Source organism: Emys orbicularis, chromosome 12, assembly GCF_028017835.1.
Source record: "Emys orbicularis isolate rEmyOrb1 chromosome 12, rEmyOrb1.hap1, whole genome shotgun sequence".
Classification (NCBI taxonomy): domain Eukaryota; kingdom Metazoa; phylum Chordata; order Testudines; family Emydidae; genus Emys; species Emys orbicularis.
The window spans coordinates 26,638,738-26,666,660 of NC_088694.1; the positions used below are offsets into that span (position 1 = coordinate 26,638,738).

The window sequence follows — 27,923 nt, forward strand, 5'->3', positions numbered from 1 at the left end:
AATCAATGTTTTGAGTTTTTAACTTATTCCCAAGAACTGGGACTGTCCTTTTGTTCATTGTACACGACCTAGCACAATGGGGCCTAAGGCACTACGCTTATATTAAAGTAATAATTTGCTTTTGATCTCACTATGACATATATGATCCCAAGATATAGTTTTAAACAGGTTCTAATATAATAACCTAGCACAATGTGATAATTTTCCTAGATCTATAATCCGTTCTCAACAAGAGAAACTTCCCACGCAAATTTTATTGAAAGTTGTTCAGTTTTAAACTGATTTATATTTACACTTATTTTCCTCACAAAAAATACAAACTGCAAAATTATTGATGCCAATGTCTCTGTTAATTTTCAAAGTAGATTCTGAGCGACTTATGAGCCTAAGGCAGTGGTGCCCAAACTTTTCCTCTTGTGCACCCTCCGCCCCCCGGAATGGAATGTGTCCATACCCCCTTCCCCCGGGCTGGGAGCGAAGTTGTGGCCAGGCTGGAGGCTGCGGCCAGGAGCTAGCAGCTAAGAGCAGAGGGCCGAGCTGCAGCTGGGAGCAGGGCTTGGACTGGGAGCGGAGCTGGGGCCCTGCACAGGGACTGGAGCAGAGTTGGGTGATGCTCCCTCTTCACCCCCCATGGAGGCTGGCTTTCCCCCTCCGCCCCAAGATGTTCCCCTCAGGGGGTGCATCCCACAGTTTGGGGACCACTGGCCTAAGGGCTTGTCTTCACTAAAGTGCTACACTGGTGCAGCTGCGCCACTGTAGCGCTTTAGTGAAGACGTTACTATGCCTACGGGAAACCTCCTTCCGTCAGCATAGTTAATCCACCTCCCCCAGAGGCAGTAGGTATATCAATGGGAGAAGCTCTCCTGTCGACATAGGACAACCTACAGGGGGGGTTAGGTCAGTATAACTACATCACTCAGGGTGCAGATTTTTCACACCCCTGAGCGACAGTTATACCAATATAGTTCTGTAGTGTAGACCTGGCCTAAGTTATGAAAGTCAATGAGGCTGAGGGCCTGCCTACATGAACAACTGGTTCCTGGCAAGCGGGGATGTGATCTACCCTGCACTAGCCTGGTGTGGATTAACTATTCTTGCAGACCCTGCTGATGCACGTTAACACCCTGTTAATGTGCTTTGATCTAGTTCCTTTTCAAATAGGACTAAATCAAAGCACATTAACAAACTGTTAATGCACATCAGCAGGGTTCATACAGGCAGCTAGTCCCTGGCAGGTCAGTGGGGGTAGCTCACACTGCAGCTTGCTGCAAACTATCTGTTCCTGTAGACAGCTCCTCAGGCGTTTAAGTCACTTCACACTTTTGAAAATGTTATCCTTTGAGTCTAAGGCCATGTCCACACTAGCACTTTTGTGGGTATAACTTTTGTTGGTCAGGGGTGTGAAAAAAACAAAACCAAACCCTGACCAACATAGTTTCACCACCACCAGACGCACCAGTGTGTACAGTGCTATGTCAGTGGGAGACGCTCTCCCTCGGACATAGTTATGGCCTCTCATTGGAGTGGTTTAATTATGCCGACAAGAGAGCTCTCTCCCGCTGGCATAGAGCAGCTACACGGGAGACCTGACAGTGGTGCAGCTGCAGTGGCACAGCTGTGCCGCTGTAAGGTCTCTAGTATAGACATAGCCTAAGATTTTTTGGTCTTATGCTAAAGACCAAGGGATTTATTCTCTTGACATGTGGGAGGTTTGGAATAGAAAGACCTGCATATCAAAATGCATATCTAATCACCAGAATTTTGCCACACAGTACATTTGTTTGATGCTTCAAGGATATATCGAAGTACAAAAATACTTAGGAAGACTTTGATTTTCTGCCTTACAAGTATGGAATTAAAGCAGAAACTAACTCCACATTATCTACACTGAAATCCATTAAATGCCTTCAGGCAAACTTCTGTACAAGAAAAGCAGAAATAGGCTCTTCTATTGAGCCTTTTAGAAATGTTACCACAAAAATCACTGATGAAGACAAAACTGAACCCTTCTTTGTTTTAAAAAAATTTAAAGCCATGTTGACGTCTAGTAGCTACTGAGTTTTAAAGCTTATGCTGGCCAACTGTATTAGTCTAAATTGCTTCAAATGATGTTTTAAAATGGTCCCAGCTGAAGCTGTTTGGATGCAGCTTTAGAGGATGCATTTCAACAAAGCCATTTCCAAGGTTAATTTTTTTTTTTTTTTTACCTGACACCAGAACCGGAAATACTGGACCTTCGCTTTGAAGTCACGCACATAGGCTATCTGGGGCCCATTGTCTCTGGAAACAGGAAGAAAAAATAAGCTGCTGAAACACTGCTGAAATTCAAGATAACAGCTTCAAAATACTACAGTTATGAAGCTATGTGGTTTACCTGGCTGGTTAAACAAACCAGTTTTCTAATTGGGTGAATGCTTCGGAAAGGCCATCATTCACAAAAGGTTTTTTTTTTTTTAAAAATCTTTAAGATTAATTTACTTTAAATTTATCTTTAACTTTCAAAATGCACCTATTCGAAAGATTCTGGGTTCATATGCAATTTAAAAATAAAAGATGTCTTGTTGACCAAAAGTTAACAAAAAAATTTTTTCAATAAATTAACTAAATGCCAACCCCAAATTCCAATCTACTTCCACCCAACCTGACATAAGTTAGCACGTCAATTCTACATACATCCAAATCCTGGTTCTCAGAATGCTAGAATATATGAAAGGCCTGAATTTGCATCTACCTGCACACTGAAACACACAGAAGGAGAAGGGAGGACACAGCATAAGCACAATAGCTTTTATTGACTGAGTGGCTTAGTTAGAGGCCAAAGAGTCTTATCTTGTACTTGGCTGGAAAGATCACAGCCATCAGAGGGGCCTCAAGGATTAGGAATTGTAAAGCATTCAAAATATGGCATATGTAGGGGGAAGAGAACATTCAAGAATGTTGAAGATCCTCAGTAGAAGAAATATGGGAAATTAAAAGCTCTACTGGTATGCCAAAAACCTGCTGCAAAAAAAACATACTTGGCAATACCTGTTAAACGACGCATATCTAAAAAAGCTCAGTGTAATATAGTTTGTCTTCTTGAATAAAGGCTTACAGAGCAGATTTTCCAGTGCGGGGATCTATATACGTTGTAGTTCTTCTATTGTGATCCACAAAATAGGGAATGCCATCCACAGTAAATCTCATTTCCCAGCCCTCTGGCAAGGGTTTCTCGTTTAATTGACTATGGGACACAAGAAAATACAAAGATAATTGATCAAGTTAATACATTCTGTCAACTGATCATGGACAGGGACAACACAAATTAGCAGAAATTCTGGAAAATTTGTGGTGATTTCTCTGAGGAATTTTCTGTTTGATTTGTTTCTACTTGGCTTTACTCTTAAATTTTAATGCCAGATACCACAATTGAGAATAATCAATATCAGCTTGATAAATTCCAATAGCTAATAGAAATCTGAAGAAAGCTGGTAAAGTTTCTGGATGTTTTCTCTCCTCAACATGCAGAATTTTGTTTGACAGTATAACCAGTTTTTTTAAAAAAAATCTCTCAGTAATTTTATTAAACAGCATTTGCTATTATTCATATAATTATGGAAGTCAGAAAGAGGAAAGACATAGCATGTCAGAGATATCACCACCCCATTAATATCTGCACAGATCTTTCAAAAAATTGCCAAGAAATGATAAGATAACTTCAAAGCAAAAGCAAAATAATACTGTTCCTTTTATACTGACCCATTATCATTTAGGATGGCTTCAAACATTGTGTGGTAAATTTAACCATCAAAAATATCAGGGGTTCTCATTTCACACTTTGCTGGAAGTCCCTGGGATGATAACTGGAGGATCTGACTGGTAACATCCCTGCAGTAACTCTTGCTCTCAGAGCATATTGTTTCCACAGTCACTCTGAAGGTATTGCATGCTCACCAGGAGGCCAAGAGCTTTTGAGCAGTAGTTTGTAGTTATTATTTATTTGTATTATTTCCTAACAGGAGGCTTGCACATTTCCCTCAAGTTCTACGTTTCATAAACTAAAGGTATATATAGAAATACTCCACCTTCTTTAAGGGAACTTCAGTTCCACTCTACCGTCATCTTAATCTGACAGATAGGGTTTTTTTTTTTTTTTTTTTTTTAAATTAACATGTGTTATTTATGCTGCCTGTCTACTTTATGCAGTTCTTTCAGCTTGGACAATAAATAAATAATTAAAAAAGACAAGTACGTTTAACTTTTGGGTTCTCATGCTCTAGTGCAGCAGTTCGCAAACTGTGGGTCAGGACCCCAAAGTGGGTTGCAACCCCGTTTTAATGGGGTCGCCAGAGCTGGCTTTGGCCCCTCCCGCCCAGGATAGCGGGGCTCGCACGGGCTCAGACTTCAGTCCCCTGCCTCCTGAGGTTTTGTAGTAATTTTTGTTGTCAGAAGGGGTTCGCGGTGCAATGAAGTTTGAGAACCCCTGCTCTAGTGCTATGCTGTAAAGTATGAATTACAAGCCCTAAGGGCAGGGTTGCTTAAAAGGCTATTTCTATTTAATTTTCTCTATTAATGGAAACATTTCCATTTGGTCTTTGACTTGGTAACAGTTTTTTATTTGGTTTGGGGTTTTTTTGCAAAGAGGTGTTGCTGTTAACTTGGATTTTCCTAACTGTTTTCCTGCTATGCAAGCAATGTTCCTTTTAATAATTTCTGCTTTAGTTCTGTATCACTTTCTACATTTTAAGTGAGTCTTGTCTGAAAAGCCGATAGAGGGCAGCAAGGTACACTCCAAGCTTCAGTTGTCAGAAATGCCTCTTACTTCTCACTTTCAACCAATGTTCCCTCTAATTTTTCATATCCAGGTGCAGAATGATTTTTGTTGTGTGCACCAATATGGAGGTGATGTGCGGCGGGGATGGTGCTGAGGGGTTCGGAGTGAGGGAGAGGGCTCAGGGTTGGAATGCGGGGGGTTGAGGGCTCTGGAGTGCGGCCAGGGTTGAGGGGTTTGGGGGTACAGGAGGGGGCTCAGGGCTGGGGCAGAGGGTTGGGCTTGGGGTGCGGGGCCTGAATGCTCCGGCTGGGGGTGAGGACTCTGGGGTGGAGCCAGGGATGAGGGGTTTGGGGTGCAGGCTGCCCCAGGGCTGCGGCGGGTAGAGAGGACTCCCCCCAGCCCTCTCTCCACGCAGCAGCAGCACCTGGGCTGGGGGAGAGAGTCTCTCCCTGCCTCTCCACGGCAGCTCCGAGGATGGGGCCGGAGGAGAGGTGACTCTCCCCGCCGCAGCCCTGCACGACCCAATTTTCTCCCCACCCACCTCCTACCTCTGTGCTCTCCGGGCCCCCGTGGCTGCATGCATGCACGGTCCTTGACAGCCTGCAGCATGGCCGTGCTTAGAGGGAACTTAGCGCTCAACTAAAATAATTATAACACATATTAAAAATCCATTTGAAATTATTTAACTGATTTAAAAATTCTTACCCCTGATTTCTGGGGTCTTCCCATTGAGTGATACGTGTGTTGTGATTGACAAAATACACTCTGCCATTGCTGTCAGTTCTCTTTTCTAAGAAGAAATAAAAGTGAAGAAATTTCAATTCCAGCAAATTTACTCCTCACGCTAACTATGCTTCAAATAACCAATTAGTTGGACATCTTGTGGCAGTGTCTGTTTTCTTGGCACCTCAATCTCAAATTTAACATATCTGATTCTTCATCATTCCCTCTCCAAACCCATTATTTCTTACCAGTTTCTCAGCACCAGAAATCTATTTTAATGCGAGTACTAGTGGAATGTTTTGAAGTGTACCGTAACCTACCCGCTGTGAAAAACAATATTTAAGGTGTTCATCTGATATTCTTTAGGGACTTGTTTCTTTTGTGTGTTTGTACAGCACCTAACCAGGGCCGGCTCTGGCTTTTTTGCCGCCCCAGGCAAAAAAGCCTCCCGCCGCCCTCTCCCCACCCCCGGCGGGGAGCGTGGCAGGGGAGGGCGCCGAGCCCGGCCGCGGGACGCTCTCCCCGACCGGCTGAAGCGCCGGGGGGAGGGCGGCGAGCCCGCCGCGGCTCCGCTGGCGGCCGGAGCGCTGGGAGGAGGGCGGAGAGCCCGGCCGGGGCTCCGCTCTCGGGCCGGAGCGCCGCGCCGCCCCCCTCCAGGTGCCGCTCCAAGCGCATGCTTGGTGGGCTGGTGCCTGTAGCCGGCCCTGCACCTAACACAAAGGGGCCCCAAACCCAAGTGGGGCTTTTGGACAGCAACATAATATATTTACTATGACTAATTATAACAACAACAAAAGTAGAAAAGCTTTTTCCCCCTCCCATTATTTTAAAAACAGGTTTCTTCAGCGGATGCCCAAAGGAAGATAACTTATCACGGAAGAACCAGATTTGCATTTTACCTTAATTACAATTTTTCTTACTTTTGCTGGCTGTTCTGGAATGCTCATGCAGATATTTTTCCATGTTTAAAAATTAAAATACCAATATTGATCTTTTTATTTTAAAATAAATCTGAGCCTTCCATCTTTAACAAAAACTATACTTAAAAACATCCACATATGTACAGTTATTTATTATACTATTTATTTTCCCATTCAGAGAGGGGAAAAAAAAACAAACTATTTTTAGTTGGAGAGGAAAAAATGGAAGTGGTTTTCTCCACAGGAAAACCAACTTCCATCATGAGCCATTATAAATCCCAACTCCCTGGGTTATTGCCATGGGCCCTCAAATATAGTTTAACTGGTTAATGGACGAATTAAGAAATGTGCCTGGGTACACCAGACATGTATACAAGTATGGCAGCACATGAATGTGAAAGCCGTTCCCCTGTTCAAATATGAGCCAAAACTGCAGCAAAAGAAAAATGTTTACACCCCAAGTAAATAAATATGGATGTTTATTATTATCCCACACAGTTAAAATATGTTTAGGAACATATGCACACACTTATACACATATGCTGTTGAAAATCCATTTCTCCTTTACTTAACACCAAGATTCAGTCTTCTGCAATTTGACAACATTAGGTAAGTACAGAATATGAGCTCCTCACTATGTTTTAGGTGTTGCAGGAGAAACAGAGCCCTGAAATCAGGCCATGGCAGGTAATAAGCATTTTAGTTCAGCTTTAAAGGAAAAGCCTACGTGCAGAGGCATGTTTGTAAGGAGGTTATACAAGTAGCAGAATTCTACTGTACATGGAGATTTGATTTGGGGAGGGAGCAAACAAACTAATTAGCAGTGTTTTCTGAAATACCACACGTGTAGAAAGGCACCATGTGGGCCTTCCAGTTTAATGCACTATCTCGCATACCTCCAAGACTAGAATTCCAAATAATAATGTTTGAAACTTTTGAAAAGTTTGATTTGCAATTTTTTAATGTTATAAAAAAAATCCATGTCTAGCTCTGCCAAGTAAAGGTATACAACCTTAAAATGACATCATTCTGATTACCATCTTGTTTTCCCCACCCCACCACCTGAATACAAGGCTTAGTCTACATTACAAAGTTTTGCCAGCATAGGTCTATCCTTTAGGAGTGAGTAAACAGTGAACAATATTAGCTAAGAGAAGCAGAACAAACAAAAGACAACCTTGCTTTTACTAAGATATACATGGTCAGCAAAATGCCAGATGGGGAGCAGAAATTGGCACTGTTATCTGAAGCTGCAAATAGACCAGAGGAATGAAAGGGGCACTGTGTATACTCCTCTGCAAAAGGAGGTAACCATGCTCTCCCCACACACCACCGCTGAGTTTATGGAAGAGGTTCAAGCATGTCAGTATGAGATATGGCATCCTCCTCCCCTTCCCAGATACCAGTGTCTGCCTTTAGAAGCACAAATGAGCAACTTGAAAGACAATTTCTATTGCCATATACTTTTCAATATTTTTCTGCTTTAATCCCAAGGTATGTACCTGTTGGACAATCAGAGGAGCTACTTCATTCCTATGGACCCAAATCAGAATTCAACATATATATTTTATACTAATACAGTTTATACATTGTTTAAAGAAAAACACCTGTGTACTAATTGTATGTTACTTGTTAACCTGAAACCATGGGCGGAGACATTATGTAATCTTTGACTATAGGCAACTGTGCTTATCTTGTCTTGCTGCTAGACCTATCCAGGGGCTTGGGACCTCCTACCCCGTCACTTCCCTCCGCCCATAGAAAATCCATATAATTCACTGTAATCAATTGTTTGGCTGTGTCTCTGAGCCTAATAAGCAAGGTGACACTCCGCCAACACTGTGCGTAATAAACTCACGTGCTTGATTCTACACGGTGTCCATTTTGTTCCTTCAATATTGACTGCTGAAATTATGCGGGAAATATTTTTCACAAAGGGGCTGGCAGAACTATACAAATGCTTTCAAGACCAAGACCAACAAAAACTTTCCAAGCACTGGCTCTCTACCAGAAACAATACAAAACAATCTGTATGACTAAAATGGTTAAGACAGTAACAGCAGCAGGAAATAGTCCATGTTGTATGATAAGGACACTTAAAAAAAAGTCAGTTGCAACTTAGAAGTGTAACAGAATAATACTGGGTACTTTTTAATCTATTTATGGAACTGCATATACACCGTATCAGGAGCTGGTTCTTAAATAGTACTTTTGATTATATTTAATAAAAAGGGGATTTAAATTCAGATTTCATAAAAGAAAAAAAAGCAAAGCACGATCAAAAACATTTGGTAAAATAATTTGGCAGAAGTATGCTTTAATGTTTAAGTTATGTTATAAAACACCATTTGAATAAGACTTACCCCATCCATGTGGCAGGGTGCCAAGAGGATCAAACTCTGCATTCTGTGTGGGGGTAACATCTTGGTTCTGCAGATCACACACAAAAATGGTGCATTAATCATGACCACCCACCACCAATTTGCTCTCACTAAAGCAAATGCATTCTTGCTAGTGCTACATATGGCATCACTGTCCAAAATTTTTTTTCTTACAGAAAAGATATAGATTTATTTCAAACTAATTATTCATTTGGGCTCTTTAACACTCTTTGACCACCTGAAACTAGAGGCTCAGAGTAGTGCTATTAACATATTGTGCAGCAATTAGTATAGTTAACTGTAACTGCAATGCCAAGGGATTAAATATTAAACTTTCTTCTTTGGAAAGTGCCTCACCCTACACAGAAGGGAAACAAGTCTCAGACCACGTCTACACCAGTGAGCTTACAGTGGCACAGCTGTACCAGTGCTGCTGTAAGATCACTCATGTAGCTGCTCTGTCAGCAAGAGAGAGCTCTCCCGTCGACATAATAAAACCATCTCCACAAGTGGCAGTAGCTATGTTGGCAGGAGAAGCTCCCTCACCGACACAGCGCTGTCCACACTGGTACTTTTGTCACTGTAAATTATGTTGCTCGGGGGTGTGTTTTTTTCATACCCCTGAGCGACATAAGTTATACAGACAAAAGTGCTAGTGTAGACAGCCTCAGAATCCAATACATGAAAGCCTAACACAATCAGGGAACACACTGCTCTGTTCTTGTAGCTTAATGTGGGTGTGTAAGTAGCAACTAAAAACCTACATCACCTGTCTTGCTAAACTAACTGCAAGCAGTATTTGGAGATGTCCCGTCAAAGTCTACCATTCACTAGTATTTGGTGGATTTTGGATTGCTTAACTCCCCTTTTTTTCCTCCCATTCACATGCTATAATTGCATTTTACCTGCATAAAATCCCTCAATTGCTTCCTCTGGGTGAACTTCCCATACTAATCTTTGGCCAACCAAGAGAAGATACTACACAGTGAAGTGACTAAGATTTAGAATTCATTTAAGACTGAATACAAATAGAGTTAACCTGAACAAGTCTCCAAAAATTACCAGCATAAAAAGCCACAACATCTGCTAGCTAGCAACAACATCTAAACCATAGCTGGTATTGAACCATTTTCTAACCACTTTGACCTTTCTCGGTGAATCGGTGGACTTTGCCACATGAGAAATATTTCACAAGCTATATACAATACAGCAAACACTACCATTTGTCAGTTATAGTTGTGCCATACGTAACAACAAAAGCAAGGGAGGTCTAGGTTGGACATTAGGAAAAAGTTCCTAACTGTCAGGGTGGTTAAACATTGGAATAAATTGCCTAGGGAGGATGTGGAATCTCCATCTCTGGAGATATTAAAGAGTAGGTTAGATAAATGTCTATCAGGGATGGTCTAGACAGTATTTGGTCCTGCCACGTGGGCAGGGGACTGGACTCGATGACCTCTCGAGGTCCCTTCCAGTCCTAGAATCTATGAATCTATAAAGGAAATAAATTAAGGCTTCCAATTGTACATACCATCCTCTACTCCCACATTCAGAGAGACACACCTCATCACAAACACACAGCCACCATACACCTCAAAGAATGCACAACTTTAACTCTGGCATCCTTACAGGGTACAATCTTCTGACAGCCCCTTGCCAAGCCCAAGTGTGTGCACCTTCACAAAGCTGTGCAGAAGGGATGCAGGAGAAGGGGAAGGAAGTTTGATCTGTTTATAGTGGAGGTGGATGGGGGGCATTTGGGAGTGGAGGGAGGGGGTGGGCTCCATAATACTTTTTTTCTCTATATCAGAATAGACTTCTCACCCCGTATATGAACCTCTGATTAAACTGTTGCATAGCTCCTTGAAGCTGACTGCGTTGAAGTTGCCATTGCTCATAATTCCGGACAGATTCCAATGTTGGTCGTTGCCATGTTGTCGTTCTAGTGAAGTGGTCGACATAATAAATTCTCCCCATGTTGTCAACTCGTCGTTCCCAGCTAAACAATGCAAATAAGGCGTCTCAACAGCAAGCAGCACTCAAAGGCTTCGAACCATTTTAGAGTCAGACAAGCAGCAAGGCAAGCAGGAGATAAATGTGGAATTGGACGTGGAGTTTTGTTAAATGAAAAGTTCAGTGTGGTCAGCACCCATCTCCCCATTACAGCTCCTGCTGAAACAATCTAAAGAGCTAGAGAAAAGTGCTATTTAAAATGAGAGAATTATTCTCAGGGCAGGGCTATACTACAGCCAGTATCAACGCTCTGAGATCAATCCACCGGTGGTCGATTTAGTGGGTCTAGTGAAGACCCACCAAATCGACAGCAGATCACTCTCTAGTCGACCCCTGTACTCTACCCCCGATGAGAAGAGTAAGGTAAGTCGACAGGAGAGTTTCTCCCATCGACCCCCCACGGTAACTCGATCTAAGGTACGTCGACTCCAGCTACATTATTCACATAGCTGGAGTTGCGTAGCATAGGTTGACTTACCGCGGTAGTGTAGACATAGCCTCACTTTGTTCCACAACACCATCATCTACTCAGCCTCCCCACTTGCAGTGCTTTTAAATGGTGCTCAAGAGCGGCTTTACACATCTGGCTGGCTCTGTGTAAGTCACTACTGTTATTATACATTAGTTATATCTGAGGGATGGGATGGACACGTGAAGTAATTGCAGTCTACTGGCCTCTTTAAAAAAAAAATTAAAGTAACATTGTTAGCTCTGGCTGCAAAACTTGAGACACTCTCATGCTCTTTCTGGCACACTTCTAGTCTAACCTCACAACACCAAAAGAGTGCCCACATTTTACTTGGTTTCCACTTCGTATCAAGTTGAAATAAGTTACATTCACCAAAAACCTCAAATGAGCATCGGTCAGGTATTCAGCAAGGTCAACTGCAATACCTGTATTGATCAATACCTGATAAACTCTCTCCACTATAACAACGTATAAGCCGTAAAGTTTAGTGCAATTGGTTGGTGCGTCTGTTGGGGGTGGGGTGGGGTGGGGGGGTATTTTCCCCTTTGAGATCAGTTCGCTCTGCAGTTCTACATTTTCTTGTTTTGTGTGTAACAGGAGTAAGAGTGTGAATATGATATGAATAAAGTGTGAAGGAAAAAAATATTTTTTTGGTTAAAAGATGCAGTGTCCCCAGAAAACCAGGAAAAGGACAAATATACAAAATGTGTGCTCCTGTGTAAAAGCTAATGCTCTTGGCTGCTGGGCTATTAATGACTGGAAGAGTAGGATAGCAAAGCTCTGCTTAAGGTGCAGGTGTGCAGCAAGGTTAGCAGATGGGAACCTGAGCTATGGTAACAGGATAGAAACCAGAGACCTCAGGAGAAAGAGCTAATCAGGGAAGCATTTATACAGAGCTGGTTAGTGAACCTAGTATTTTTGGGGGCTAAGACTCATGTGCTGTTATTTGTGGTAACCTTTGCTATGGTTTTTCAGTTTTGGTTCCTTTCCCCAGGGTGGGGAAGACTAACAATCTATTTTCTTTTACCATGACTGATCTTGAGCACCCTTTTTCTTTGTAAGCAGACACAGTTGCTTGGTGTCTGACTGTGAGTAAAACTTCCCCACTCCTCTTTTTCCTATACCTTTTCCCTCTCCCCCAACCCTAACACAACAGATACAATGCATATAGATTTTTTTTTTAAATCCTTGGAGAATAAGAGAGAAAAAATGGCTAAGCCTCATCTCCAAGGCACCAGCATGTGCCACTCATATAGGGATAGAGATGGTCCAAAGAAGCATTTTGCAAGCTCTTAATCGGGTCACAAAGTCTCCTGGGGCTTATCTACACTAGAATTTTTTTTTTTTTTTTAACTGGAGCTAGGCAACATGTTTATACTTGCTAGTCTGGATATTCCACTCGTGTTTGGTATTTACCTTAGGGCTCAGCCTAGGGCAAACCACAAATGTGTGTGTCCTAGAATAAGTGTGTAATATCCAGACTATTTTTTATAAAAAAAAAAAATGTGTTAGCTAGCTCAAGTTAATTAATAATCAATTAACTTGAGCTAAACTATAGCCTAGACATATCACCGGAGGCTAGATGTCTTCTACAGACTCACCCTGGGGGAAGAGGTTCTGGCCGATCCCACGTTGTCCTTTTTTCAACGTGATCTACGTAGTATACTCGACCATGCTGGTCCACTCTTTGCTCCCATCTAGAATTAAAAAAGGAAAAGGTTACTCAGCTTATGCAGTAAGTGGAGTTCTTCTAGATGTGTCCCCCTAGAGGTGCTCCACTTCAGGTGTGTGCATCCCATGTGCCTTTGATCAGAGATTTTCGGTAGCAGTACATGTTCAATCCGTGCATGCGCCCTACACATTCTCATGCTCTTTACCAAGAACATACAGGGCTGCATGGGTGAACCATCTCAGCTCCTTCACCACCGCAAAGCCCCATGGAAGAAACACTAAAAAAGAGAGTAAGGAGAGTGGGTAGTGGAGCACCCATAGGGACACACATCTTGAACTCCAGTTATTGCACAAGATGAGTAACCTCTCCTTCTTTGAGAAGTGTCCCACTGGGTGCTCCATATCAGACTTCCAAGCAGTATCCCCATCAGGAGGGGGCGCTTTGGAGGCGAATCTAATACTGAAGATAAGACTACATTACCAATTGCAGCATCAGTTCTAGAGGAATAAACAGTCACATAATTTTTGGAAAGAGTATGTATCAAGGTCCAGGTTGAAGCATTGCACATTTCCAGCGAGTATGACTAACGCCACAGAGGTAGATAGAGAATGGGCTAGCACTCTAGAAGGAGAGTGGTACACCGACCAATTTACAGCAGGAGATAATGCATCCAGAGATCCATCTTGAGAATCTTTGGGTGGAGATTGTGGATCCTTTGGATCAGTCAGCAACTGAAACAACAAACAGTTTGGGAGACTTTCTAAATGGTTTGGTTCTGTCCAGATAGAAAGCTAATGCCCTTCTGAGATCCGAGGTATGGAGAGTAGCATCCTGATCAGTCCGATTTCTCTTTGGGACAAAAACTGGGAGATGGATTGACTTGGTTGATGTGAAATACAGAAGACACCTTACGTAGAAATTTAGGATATGGCCACAATGAAATTTTGTCCTTGAAAAAATTGTAAACGGATGGTCCACCATTAAAGCCCCCATTTCCTCAACTCTTCAGGCAGAAACAATGGCCAACAAGAACGGCACTTTCAATGTCAGGGGAAGAAGAGAACAGGTGGCCATTGGCTCAAAGGGGGTTTTCATGAGAATTAAGGAGCAAGTTTAGATCCCATACCAGAGTAGGGTCCCTAATTAGAGGGAAAAGGTGCATCAATTTTTTAAGGAATCTTACTTTTGTGGGATGAGCAAACACCGAGAATCCCTCAGTTGAGGAATAAAAGGTTATTATAGCCACTAAATGAACCTTGACAGAACTGAAAGAGTCCTGAGTTTTTTAATTCCAACAGGTAAGGAAAGGACAGTGGAGAGGGGAGAGTGAACAATGGAAAGCTGTGATGAAATCTCCTCCATTTCTGAAGATAACACTTTCGTGTGGATGCTTTTCTGCTATTTAATAGTACCTTTCATACCTCTGCAGAACAGGAAGTCTCTATATCCAAGAGCCATCAAACTCAGATGAGGAATCTCCAGGTTGGAATGAAGAGTCTGACCAAAGTCTTGAGATAGCAGATGGGGAATGGGCAGAAGACTCCATGCTGGACAAGAACCAAGATGAATTAGGTAAGGGTACTAGACTGGTTTTACCCACGTTGGGACAATCAATATGATTTTGGCTCAATCTCATTTGATATTGTTCAACCATCAGTGGCATTGGAGACCTCTCCTCCAAGGAACAAGGAAGGCATCCCCCGAGGGAGTGAAGGCCAAAGCTGCCTCTCAAGCAGAACTTTCTGTATTTCCCGTTGGCAGTGGTAGCATACAGGTCATGAACTGCCCAAGTCAGAAAAATGTGATTGAGAACCCCCAAGTCCAGTTCTCACTCATAACCACAGGAGAAACGTCCGCTGGGATAGTCTGCCATGGTGTTTTGTATGCCTGGAAGGTAAGAGGCTGAAATGAGGATATGGTTGGCTATACATCAGAGTTCCATAACTTATTTGCTTTGGTACAGAGAACGAGGGACCTCATTCCTGCATGATGACTGATATGGATTTGTGCTGAAAAGGAGCACGGTTCCGGTGTCAGTTCCAGGGGCTGAAACTGCTTTGGCGGGTCCCATCTGGTGGATGTTGCTGGTATCAAAGATAATGACTTTGGGGGTGCCAAAATAGCGTGAGATGCCTGTTTCTTCATCGTTACCAAGGGAGCCTGGGTGACTTGTTTAGGTACCGAACGTAGCATGGGGTCTGTAGTTACTGCCTTTCTGTAGGTACAAGATTTAGACTCTTTTGTAGTATGGTCATTCTTGGGCAGTGCAGAGGATGCCTTTAGTACTAAGGCATGCTTGGTACCGTGATCTCTGGAAGACTTCAGAGCCCTAGATACAGTACACCAAAGGAGCCTGGAGACTCAGCGGTACCCAGACCGGGACCTGAGATCTCCAACAGTCTTTTTCTGAGAAGACAGGCTTTTTTGAAATAGGCTCTTTATGAGGAGAACTAGTACTCTTCCTTTTATGAGTCTTTCCAGTAACCTCTACTGGTCTGTCCTGCAAAGGCCTAGGTGAATGCAATGCAGAAATTGACAAAGCACTATGCTCACTTGGAGGCCAATGTACAGGGAGTTCTCTTGGCCTGGATTTGAGGTCATCACTAGGAGCCTGACTCTAATCTCCCAGTTTTTATTAGCTCTGCTTTTAAAGGCTGAGCAGATACTACACTTTTGAGGGAAGTGTGTTTCCCCCAAACAGTGAATACACCAGGAATGTCCAACAGACTCCCAGCAGGTGAGGCAGCACTTAAATCCTGGAGATCATGACATATCCCAGAGATGAAATCTGAGGAGTAAAATAAGCATAAAACAAACTTCACACAAAAAGTGAAGTGTAAGCATAAATTAAACTAGAAGTAAATAACTACATTAAACTAAACTAAAAACTAGCAGATTCTAAAGCTAAACTTCAAGTGGTAGATGCTAGACATTCTGTCATAGGCTGAGGTGGTTGAGAAGGAACTGAGGGTGGTTTGCCCATACAGCCCTAGGTCTTTGGTACCAGGCATAAGGATATGTAGGGCACATGTGTAAGATGAATGGATACTACCACCAAAAATCTCTGATCAAAGGCTCATGGGGCGCATGCACACCTGAAGTGGAGCACCCATATGGACACTACTTGAAGAACAACAACAATTCATGTCTGGTTTCAGGTAGAAAATTATTCAAATCATGCATTTGCAGTTTAAAGCTAACAGAAATGCTATAATTATTTTGTATAAAGTATTTATTATTTGCAAAGCATTTTTATAACTAATACCTCGTTCACAGGATCTAATAAAACTGTGTACAGGAGGCAGTGGTACAACATAATACTTAAAAGAGTAATTTAAAAGGAAATATTTTCAAACACTTCAAAAGCAGAATGAATAGCAATCAAATTCCAAATAGGCTAGGGATGGAATTCCACCCACTAAGTACTAAGAGAGCTAACACCCCATCTCTGAAGCGTGTGCCACAAAGATGACAGCAGCCAATTAGAAGCAATTAATTTGAATCCAATTTTTATCCATGTGATGTCAGTGGCACTGGATCCAGAATATGAAAAGAGCAAGCTGGCACATAAACCTGAATAAAACTTTGCAGACACTGTAATTAGGAGCTGAAGTATTTTAAAATTTTAAACTTTATCACTAATTTTCTATATGCACAGCGAGATAATGTAAATACCTGAAAGAATAGGAGGGTGACCAAATTGCAGGAAATGGAAAAGAATGACAAACTGTACACAGCTCAGTTTATCCACAGTAAACTAACAGAATGGTTCAGAGCTGTAGGGAAACTATTCTAGCCCAGATGATGAGGCTCTAAGATCAGCATAATGTAGACACCTAGTTATCTGCTGCAGTGCAGCAAACTTAAATAGCAAGTTGTAAAATTACATTGAAGACATATAGCACAAATACTGCTTTATCATTCTGTAAGACACTAAAGATGTTTCTTTGATCCTATGGATACCATCTAGTCTTGAGGTGCTTTATGCCTTCAGGACCAGCTAGTTTCCTCGGGTTGTGGGGAAGTCTGGAAAGAGGGTGCCTCTGTGGCTAAGGAAGGAAGCTTCAGGAAACCCTCCGTGAAGACAGTCCAACCCTGCACACCATCTTATTTTGGCTTGAAACCTGCTCACCTCTCTCAGATGGCTCTCCCATTCTGTTCATGCTAAAGTGTGGCAATGGGTGGATAGCTCACAGCCGAACGAACCAAAGATGAACACTTTGTGGCATGGAGCTAGGAAGCATCTCTATGATGAAGAGGAAGCTGCCAGATATGTGACTGAATGTGAGTGAGAGCATATGACTTCGTCTGCTGTTTGGCAGAGGCCAAATGATGACTAGGGAAGTGAGAGGAAGAGAAACTGAAAGAGCGGTCAATGATGGGGCAGGGACAGGAACAAAGAGGCAGGGTTCCAAGTTTTCTTGGTGCCTTTTCCTCAATTTGGAGAACCAAAAAGGAGTTAACTCTTGAAAAGACTAAAGTGCCCAGAGATTAAAACATTTTTTCAAATCCTCTCCTACTTGTTTGTTCCCCTCTTCCCCAACCATTCTATGGGGTATGGAGACTCTTGTACCAGGCTACTACTAAATGTTTTCGTGTACTGGCAACAGAGTGAAATTAAGTAAAATCCTCACCTATGAAATGCTAGAAATTTCAGAAATTGGGAATCTAGTAAAATTGCACTTCTTAGCCAGCATCTTGGGAGCTGCTTGATGAATGGGAAAAGCACTGCAGGTAATAAGTCCTGAAAAGAAAGCATCTTAGGAGTCCCAAGTCCTTAAACTGGAGCTGCTCTGAGCAGTATTCCAGCATCAACACACCTGTGATCATGGTGCAATAAAAGATATACACAAGACCCTGTTTACTGTGTGGCCAACTGGATGTAAATTTTGTGGCAACAACAGGTAAATTAAAAAATGGAGGTTTTTATTTAATTAAATTTAAAAAATAAAAATACAATCAGAACAGCTCTACCCCATATGTTATAGATTTTTTTCATTAAATTCAATGTTATTAAGTCTCTAAATGTTCATTTTGCCACAGATTTTTGCAGACAGCGTATATCTGCATCACAGAAGTTGTCAGTGGGTAACTGAGTATACAGCATTTGGGACTTTTAACATCTGAAGAATGAGTCAACCTGGTATTGGGGAATAAGTACAATAGCTTGATATTTCTGCTGAAATTATCAGCAGAGAAATACTCGAGGTTAACATTTCCAATTCTATTGTTTGATTTCAGAGTTTACATGCAAGTATGGTGAATGGGGCAGTTTACACTCCTCAGAGCTATTGTTTTAGGCTGCCTACAGATTAAGGCAGGCAACACTTCATAAATTACACTGGTCACATTGGAAAAGTTTTCTTCACAATCACGAAGTTCAGACACGCAGTTCTGAAAAAAAATGCTTACATTCTGAAGTGCAATTCTGGGGCAAGGGGTTGATTCTCTGGCAAATTCTACAACTGAAGACTACGTAGGATCATGGCTACAGTGTTCACAGGACTTGGGCTATTTGGAATTAAGGACTTTAGGATGGCTTCTAGATCCTGATTACCCCAAGCAATAACTGCTTTCCTCAAAATAACAATGTTAGCTCACTACGACCTATATCGTACTACGTGATCACATCGTGATTTGAAGACAAAGGATGCAAGATGAATATAAGCTCAATAGTTTGAGGGCATGTTACCAAAGAGAACAGAAATACCAACAAATTTAATTTCTTACTTGCATAACCTATGCCTGAAAACCAATCAATCAAACTACACAGATAGTCTTACCGGGCAAAACACAGAAGCTATGGGTGTTTGTTTGCAGTACGTGAGATAAAACAGAACTAAACGGTACAATAGTACTGAACTCCTACCCAGGTGGAAGAGGACCTTGACTGACAGTACTGTGTGGCTGAGATGGAGGATTTACTGGCTGGACTTGTCTGGATACTGGAGGCGTGGTCAAAGCGGAAGCTGCAGGAACTGTTGTTCCAGCTGTTGCTCCCTCAGGGCTCTGTTCTGAAGGTGCATTTGGAGTTGTACTTGGTGAGGATCCTGCACTGGACTCATCATTTTCTATGGACATAGATGAAGGACCATTGACACAGCCTATGAAATCAGAGAAAACAAAAATGGAAGAAAGGTTCTTAGTTGGTTTTCTCTTATTATTGTTTAAAACCCAAGAAATCTGTTTTAGAAATTGTTAATCCACAAAAACAAAGGCTAGTAAAATAGGTCTGTCAAAAAAAGGGTAGGTGTAAAACCACACGTTTTACCTTACTGGAACTCAGAAGCAGTTCTTTCCTACCTTGCAGAAATGCTACATTACTAGTACTGCCATGAACTAGCAGATAGCTTTTATATTTCTATGATGGAACATTCATTATCTTTAAAATAGCAAGTTGCCTACTTTCAAAAAATATTGAAGGTATGTAAATGAATCCCTTTTTATGTTGCTCAGTTAATTAAACAAATTATTTTTTTTTACAAATGAACTATGCCAATTTCCTAAAAAGCAAATTAGATGACATTGATCTGAAAAGAAACTTCACTCGAGAGAAAGAAATAAAACACAATGGGTGGAAAACTTTAAAGGGAAGCATTTAAAGTTTCAATTTGGTCAGCAGCATATCATTATTTAGGAAAAAACAGAAAACAAAAATTGTGTTTGATTTGGCCAAGATAAGTAGGTTTGAAAAGTTGAGATGGACATTGCTGTATTATTTTTTTTAAACAAACACTGAAATAATCTTTTAACAATGTTCTAAGCATTGTAAGAGATAAGAGAGCTGCACTGCCCATGTAGCTATATTAAAATATTATAAATGAGGGATGCAGTGTAGTTTAGTGATGAAAAAGAAGAACCCAAGTCCTGATTTAGTCTACTTCCTGAGCTCTGTAGGGGACAGCATTCGCTATAGATGCTTTCCTGAAAATATTCCATGCTGCACCTAGGACTGGCTATTCAATCAAATACTATTCCCACTTCTCAGTGGGCTGCTGGGATGGCCTGGTCTTTGCTCCCATGAGGAAACTGACTCCCACAAACGTCCCTTTAAGAAAAATTCATTGTGTTTTTTTCTATAAATATGGTTTTCTAAGCACTCTATATCTGAATACAGATTGTGTAACACATCATACATACCTCGATACAATGCTGTCCTCGGGAGCCAAAAAAATCTTACCGCGTTATAGGTGAAACCGCGTTATATCGAACTTGCTTTGATCCACCGGAGTGTGCAGTCCCGTCCCGCCCCCCCCCCCCCCCCCAGCACTGCTTTACCGCGTTATATCAGAATTCGTGTTATATTGGGTCGCGTTATATCAGGGTAGAGATGTACCTACACTTGTCCACAGCTCGAGATAATGTCTCCTAAGAAACTCTAGGAGGCCACTTAAACGTAATCAGAAAAGTCTGAATGTCAGGGCCTTTTGTTAGCAACTAGCAGATGATAAAAAGTAACAAAAACATTTACTCTATTTTAAGGCAAAAAAATATGAAGAATTTGGCAGCCTTTTGCTATTATATGACAGTTTTTAACACTGTAGATGGTTGGATTTGTAACAAACCCACTGTAATCTACCAGAGCCAATGCTGCTACCTACTCAGGAAGGCTGTTTTAGACACCAATCCTTCCAACGCTTACTACCTAGTGTAGTCATATCAAAGTCAATTGGATATGTCATGGTAGTAAGCATTATCCTTGGTAGTATTTGCATAATCAGGCCCTTTCGGGGCTTTCTGCACTTCTGTTAGTGGTTGCAATATAGCCATTGTTCTTTCACAGACATGAAATGAGAGATTTCTAATGATAAAAACAGCAATTAAGAAAGAATGTACCAAGACAGGAAGCAAGATAATTTCTCTGTGGCAGAGCATTTCTGAAGGATTTGCTAAAAAAAAAAAAAAAAAAAAAAAATGGGATCAGTACATCTGAGGAAAAGATATTAGAAATGGCCATGACTGTTCAAATGGAATGTATCTTATAAATAGCTTTTAAATGGATGGTTGGCACTGGAATACATACCAGCTGCAGAAGAGGGTCTACGAGGAGTGGGTGGAGGTGGTCGGGAGGGCCTGGGGGGCCTAGCAGGTTTAAAGACTCCATTTGTGAGTACTGGCGAATCACTGCCATTAACAGTCCTGCTTTCACTGGATCCTGCATCCTCATAGCTTTCAAGGCCATTTGCATTAGCCCTTTGTGTGGGAAAATAGAAACAAGAATTCTTAGGAATTTATAGAAGATATTAGAACTGAAAAGTTAACTATTATGACTTTAAATAGAGGAAATTCTGAAAAATCTTATAGGTTATAAACATATTATACAAAACAAATAGTTTTTGTACAATATGTTTACGTATTTGTTATAGCAATAAACCTCTTCACAGTCCAGACATACAACTATACAGAATTTAAGTTGGTTGCAATATATCTAACAGGAAGCATTTGTAGATGAGTTTAAACAGAGGTGAAGAAAAGCAAGAGGCCATGTTTGGAAGGATGGAATAGGAATACTGGAAACAGCAGAAGAGATGGGGATTGGAAATCTGTATAAAATTCTCAGTTTGTTTTCAAAACTTATTTTTTAATCAAACGATTTTCATACCAGCATGAACACATCTCTCAAAAATACCAGATTTGTACTATGACACTGATGAGATTTTTCAGCATAACCTTAATAAAGTAATCCAACATTAGAGGAAATACTTAAAAATTAAACACGAGTTTACGTAAAGGGAAATGAATACATGGAACGTACAAATACAATACAATTTAGAGTTATTTTCAGTATTTGCATGTTACACTTATACCATATTTGTACTTCTATAGTGCCATTTTATAGGATCTAAAAGATCTTAACAAAAATTAACGAATTAAGCTAACATCATTCCTGAAAAGCAGGCATTATCCCCATTTTTCAGATTGTTTAATACACAGTGCCTAAATTTATCAAAACAAAACAAAAAACTTCTGTAAACTTAGAGTTAAGGTTGCTAAGTGCAATTCAAGAGAAGACACACTGGAAACACTTGTTTAACAATATTAAATAGTAGGGAAATCACAAGGTAAGATTAGGTAAACAATTCTGACACTAAATGTCACATTTCTATTATATCAGAGAAATTTACTTGTAAATATAGCCTCTGTAATAAACTAAACTAACTGCACTCCTTTTAAAATACCAATGTAATTTCCTTGAAAATGGATTGCTGCGAGGTTTGGAAAAGGAAATAAGAGCTTCATTTCCAAAGGGATCACATGACAATTCTATAATCCAACTGAATTGCCACAGATTTTTAGATAGTGTTTGTGTGCCCCTCTGATACAAGAACATTCCCAAGGTACTAATAATTTGGGAAGCTCCTTCCATCGGGAATGGAAAAAGCATTAATGAGGAAGCATTACAGAAAGCCACAAAGTACTCAAAAGAATGTGTAATGTGCTCCTACTGGCTGCTTTAATTTGAAACTCTTCTTTGTTACGGGTAACAATATGGCATTGCTTTTTTATGTTTGAATTGTAAAGCTCTGTTAAACCTTAAGAAGACACACATTTTTCAGATGTATTGGCCATCAAACCAAGCACAGAAAATTTCAGCCTGAATGATTCAAATTTGACAAAATTACAAGCAACTGAAAACAGGGACTTGTAATGGAAAATGTTTGACGACTTTAACTGCAGGCTTCACTGCCGCCTATCATGAATTTTCAAAAACTTTTACATAAGCCATAATTCAGATATAAATGACTCAATAACTGAAGACCTTTTTTGTATCAGATATTAGAATTGCTGCCATATAAACTAATCAGACCCTACACTTCTGAAAATAACATTCTGTACAGGTACATTGTTCATTGATCAGTGTGGATGGGTCAGAATAAGTTTTACAGTGGACCACCAGTTGCAATCTCATCTAGGGAATCATAACCAAGTATCTCTGTAATAAACATACTATTTGTACACTTGGAATTTTTTTTTCCAAAGTAAGAAAGAGGCTAGGAATAGAAGTTGTATTTCACCAGATATGTCGAATCAAGCCCAATTACGTACATGTTTGACCTAAATATACAGCACTACTTTTGCTCTGTATCAGGGACAGTGCTCATGATAATTTAAGTTACTATGCCTTATTGCCCCCAAAGAATTTAACAGTAAGTGACTATATGATCATGAGCTAATCAACAGTGATTTGAAATTTACTAGAGTTAAAGCCTAGTTTTTGCTCAGTCCCAGAACATCTTACTCGGGTTTTGAACATTAAGGTCAAGAGCATTATATTTTATCCTCTTGCATACATTATCAAAATCAGCCGGGGGGGGGGGGTATGATGTATATAAAGATGTTATTTGATATATAAGAACACCTATGCTACCCTCACATTCTAGAATCAGTTCGTTATATAAGCAACGCATAGCTGTTCCAAGATAAACCCTCTCTGAGCATCATATAATTGTAGCTGGTATGGAGATTGTGTAAGTAATTTAGATGTTCATATATTTGAAAAACAGCTCCTAGAGGGCAGAGAGGTCCTTCTGTTTGGGGGCATACAGAACATATTGCCTCAGCAGCAGAGATGGCTTTCAACATGTGACAGGATGAAAAGTATCCTTGGTACCTAAGAATGAAAAAGTACCCTTTACGCATCCAACTGGTTCAAAATGCAGTAGCTTGCCTACTGAACACAGTCAAGTTCAAAGTTTCAGTTCTTTGTCTTCAGAGTCCTCACAGAACTGGCCCCAGATGTTGAAAGAGATTGTTTCAATAAGATCAAAGCATCCTACAAGAACTGTATTGTATTGGAACAATGGACACACTTATTTCAGTTTAATCTAAATCAAAAAGGAGCAGGATTAAACTAAACCAAAATAAACATTTTTAAACCAAATTAAGAATATCACCATGGGTTTGCACTGATTTAACTAAACCAGTTTATTTAAACCAGAGCAGGTCTGTGTATAGACACGGCCCAAGACCTGGGAGGAGGAAGAACTGACCAAATCGATTACACAGGCACAGCCTTGTGAGCTCACAACCATTAATCTCAGCAAGGTCTGGGATTCATTCAGTCATTAAGTACTTATCAGTTTAACAGTACAAGGCAGCAGAAGGAAACCTGTTTTTTTCTTCTTTTTTTCCTTTTTTGGGGGGGGGGGGGGGGGAGAAGAGAGGCCTGTAACTCAGGAACCTCTTGGTCAAATGAACCCAAATTTGGATCACTAATAAGAACGGCCAAACTGGGTCAGACCAAAGGTCCATCTAGCCCAGTATCCTGTCTTCCGACAGTGGCCTGTGCCAGGTGCTCCAGAGGGAATGAACAGAACAGGTAATCATCAAGTGATCCATGCCGTTGCCCATTCCCAGCTTCTGGAAAACAGAAGCTAGGGACACCATCCCTGTCCATCCTGGCTAATAGCCATTGATGGACCTATCCTCCATGAACTTGTCTAGTTCTTTTTTGAACCCTGTTATAGTCCTGGCCTTCACGACATCCTCTGGCAAGGAGTTCCACAGATTGACTGTGCACTGTGTGAAAAAAATATTTTCTTTTGTTTGTTTTAAACCTGTTGACTATTAATTTCATTTGGTGACCCCTAGTTCTTGTGTTATGAGGAGGAGTAAATAACACTTCCTTATTTACTTTCTCTATATCAGTCATGATTTTATAGACCTCTATCATATCCCCCATTAGTCGTCTCTTTTCCAAGCTGAAAAGTCTGATGCTACCGTACATCGTTAGACAAACCAAATTTTAAAGCAATCCAAGTAACTGTCAAGTATCAGGGGGTAGCCATGTTAGTCTGTATCTACAAAAACAACAAGGAGTCTGGTGGCACCTTAAAGACTAAACAGATTTATTTGGGCATAAGCTTTCGTGGGTAAAAACCTCACTTCTTCAGATGCATAGAGTGAAAGTTACAGATGCATGCCTGCATGCCTGCATCTGTAACTTTCACTCTATGCATCTGAAGAAGTGAGGTTTTTACCCACGAAAGCTTATGCCCAAATAAATATGTTAGTCTTTAAGGTGCCACCAGACTCCAAGTAACTGTTAAGATTCTAGAGCACTTATAAGAGTAGAGCTTTAAAGCATGCAAAATGGCAGAAATGGAAACCCTCTAGCCGTTTTTCTGTATTGGTGAAAAAAAAACAAACAAAGAAAAAATATACTTTTTCTTAAATACCATTCTCATTTTGGGTCCCCCAAAGCTTTTGTGGATGACACGTACTACCTTGGGTGAAACTCAACAGACAAACCATTCTGACCCATATAACATCAACAGTTTGATCTCTAGCTCTGTGCTGAAAAACCCCACATAGAATGGAAAATTTTAGAGTAATGGCTATTTTTGGGGGGATTTGTCTCTGCAACCCCTAGCTCGAATGACCTCAAATCTGGACTACTAACCTTACCCTGCACACTCCCGCGGTCCACCTAACTTCAAAGGAATCCGACTGAGCATACTGATTTTAGAGTACTTAGAAAGGTTGACCTTTAAACAAAAGTCATAATGCAAGCTTAAGTATAATGGTGACGCTGCACTGCTATAATAATCTAAGAGCAGCACATGAACAACTCAGGCAAGAAATGAACTCCTACCTTGTGTCGTTTCTTGCTCTGGAACCATCGTTCTGCGTGGGACCTTAAATACCAGAAAAAGAAAGACAATGAACTTATTTAGTGTAGACTTCAAGGTAGAAAATAGACTTCAATGCTCAGATTCATTTCTAATGTTGAGGTTAATTGAAGAGCACCTCCCTATTTGTGAAAGCTTCTTTCACACAAATCTATGTACCAGTCACATTTTAAGCTATTATTACTGAGGAGCACAAGAAAAGAGCAGTAATACATTCTTTCCCCTCAAAGGTGTAACACAGACTCTGAACATTATTCAGCTATTGTGGGATATTGCCAACTGCACAAGCTCATCAATCATGAGCAATCACTTTTGTTTCCTGTCCCCATGACAGACTCAAGCAACCTTCCACTGCCAAACTCCACCTTGTAGAGAGCTATTTTAAAATGTCTTTCTCTCTCTGCTCTCCAGGTGGCAGGATAAGACCGCAGAAAGAAAGCTGCCTTTCTGGAATTTTTCCTTCCTCTGCTTCATGGATTCCTCCCTTGGTGACAACAGGTGTGGGGTTGTTTTTGCTGGGCCAGCTCTCTGGTACTCTCTTAAACTGGGCCCTTTCCCCATCACTCTGTAGGTTATTCAGAGAGAACAGAGGAACAGTTGGAAGCTTTAGCAGTTGGCTACTCTCCAAGCAGAACAGCAGTTCCTGGTGGCCTCAAACAGAACTGTAGCATATCAGCCTAAACTCCAGAGTTCCTTGTAGCTCCTCATTCAACTGCCATGTACAAATCTGGCCCCAAAACACAGCACTTGTGGTACTGTGAGTTGGGGGAGGTTTAGGTTGGATATTAGGAAAAACTTTTTAATTAAGAGGGTGAAGCACTGGAATGGGTTACCTAGGGAGGTGGTGGAATCTCCTTCCTTAGAGGTTTTTATGGTCAGGCTTGACAAAGCCCTGGCTGGGATGATTTAGGGGGATTGGTCCTGCTTTGAGCAGGGGGTTGGACTAGATGACCTCCTGAGATCCCTTCCAACCCTGATATTCTATGATTCTATGAATTGCACATTAGCCTATGTCTGGTTTCTACAGAGGAATATGAAGTTACCCAGATGCTCAGATATCACTATGATGGGGACAGTATATATAAAAAAAAATCTAGGTAGAAATAAGCACATATGTAAGGTAATATATTAATTTAAATCAGATCAAGCAAGCAAGCAATTGTAATTCCAAGAACAGAAAAACCATGACTTTATATATAGAATATTGCAAGTACTTCCCACAACTACATATATATCTATTCCCTTAGAGTGCATAATAAGAATGTATTGGTTACTTCCCTCCCCCCCCCCTCAAAAAATAGCCCTTCATATTTTTGTTTTTATCTTGTTAGTTTCCAATAATATCTGTATTTTAAACAAATGTTTGCTCCTCTACAGCCTGGCTCTTCCTATTTGATCCTGCAGTGAAGTTATAACACTGAATGTGTAACTTCTTAAGTCACCTGTAGGTCTATGGATTGGGAGATAAGCAGAGGACGACTATTTTTCTTGCAGGATCAGTAGAGGGGAGAGCTTTTATTCAAGGAAAGATCCAAAATAATAGTGTATCTTGATGCCTATGGGGAGTGGGTGGAAAGTCAAACCTGGGATCTGAGCCTCCACTGCCTGAGATAAAAGACCTGGGTCTGTTAGCTCAAAACCTTTAGTGCATTCAAAAAATCTATATGCATGGTCCAGCTACTAGAGGGGGACAGAGCACCACAGTCTGTAAACCTGGGTTACAACAGTAAGTAGAAGACAAAGATACTATGCATTTTCATTTATAAAACATTTTTTTTTTTAAGTTCGAGGTCTTGATTGCTTAATGAGATTCTTTAAGCATAGTAAAGCACGTTAGATATTTGTTTCCTTCTTTCTCCTCCCAGCAAGCCTTTAAGAATAGGATAGCTGAAGTCTGCCAATAACATGAGGTGACTTTCTAAAACACTGGAAAGAATCCTTGATTTTATGCTTGACTTGTCTAAAAAGATTGAATAGTTAATGCATTGTCTCTATGAAGAATATCAAAGCAAAGTTTGTTTACTCTAATTTGAAGAAAAAAGGAACCTAAATGAAAACTATAATGAAGATTCCCTATCAAGGAATCCATTTCAATTAATCCATTTCACACATGACCAAGGTACAGCTGTGAAGAAGAGCACAAGCGAGTAAGGAGCAATAACCGGAAGGAATAGCTGCCAAAAACAAGGAGGAAAATTAATGTCAATAGCACCTATTTTTAAATGTATTTTTTGCTGAGTTAGGAAAAGGCATGCATGAAATCTCAAGAAGTGTTGAGACCTACTGTTTCCTCTTGTCTTCACTGTTCTAAATCTAGTCTCTAACTTTTCTTAGGAAAGCAGAAATCTCTTTCAGAATTA

The 27,923-nt window shown here is 40.8% G+C and overlaps 1 protein-coding gene across 1 annotated transcript in view; it reads right to left on the reverse strand.

Moving 5' to 3' along the window:
• The window catches only part of ITCH (itchy E3 ubiquitin protein ligase), a 108,605-nt gene that overhangs the window by 19,978 nt on the left and 60,704 nt on the right, over positions 1–27,923 (reverse strand). The window contains exons 6-14 of the mRNA XM_065414934.1: positions 25,527–25,569; positions 20,955–21,124; positions 18,801–19,035; positions 12,861–12,956; positions 10,602–10,776; positions 8,760–8,826; positions 5,459–5,543; positions 3,095–3,223; positions 2,208–2,280 (exon numbers count right to left, since the gene is read on the reverse strand). Of these exons, the coding sequence (XP_065271006.1) occupies positions 2,208–2,280; positions 3,095–3,223; positions 5,459–5,543; positions 8,760–8,826; positions 10,602–10,776; positions 12,861–12,956; positions 18,801–19,035; positions 20,955–21,124; positions 25,527–25,569 (1,073 nt within the window). The remainder of the gene's footprint in view (positions 1–2,207; positions 2,281–3,094; positions 3,224–5,458; positions 5,544–8,759; positions 8,827–10,601; positions 10,777–12,860; positions 12,957–18,800; positions 19,036–20,954; positions 21,125–25,526; positions 25,570–27,923) is intronic.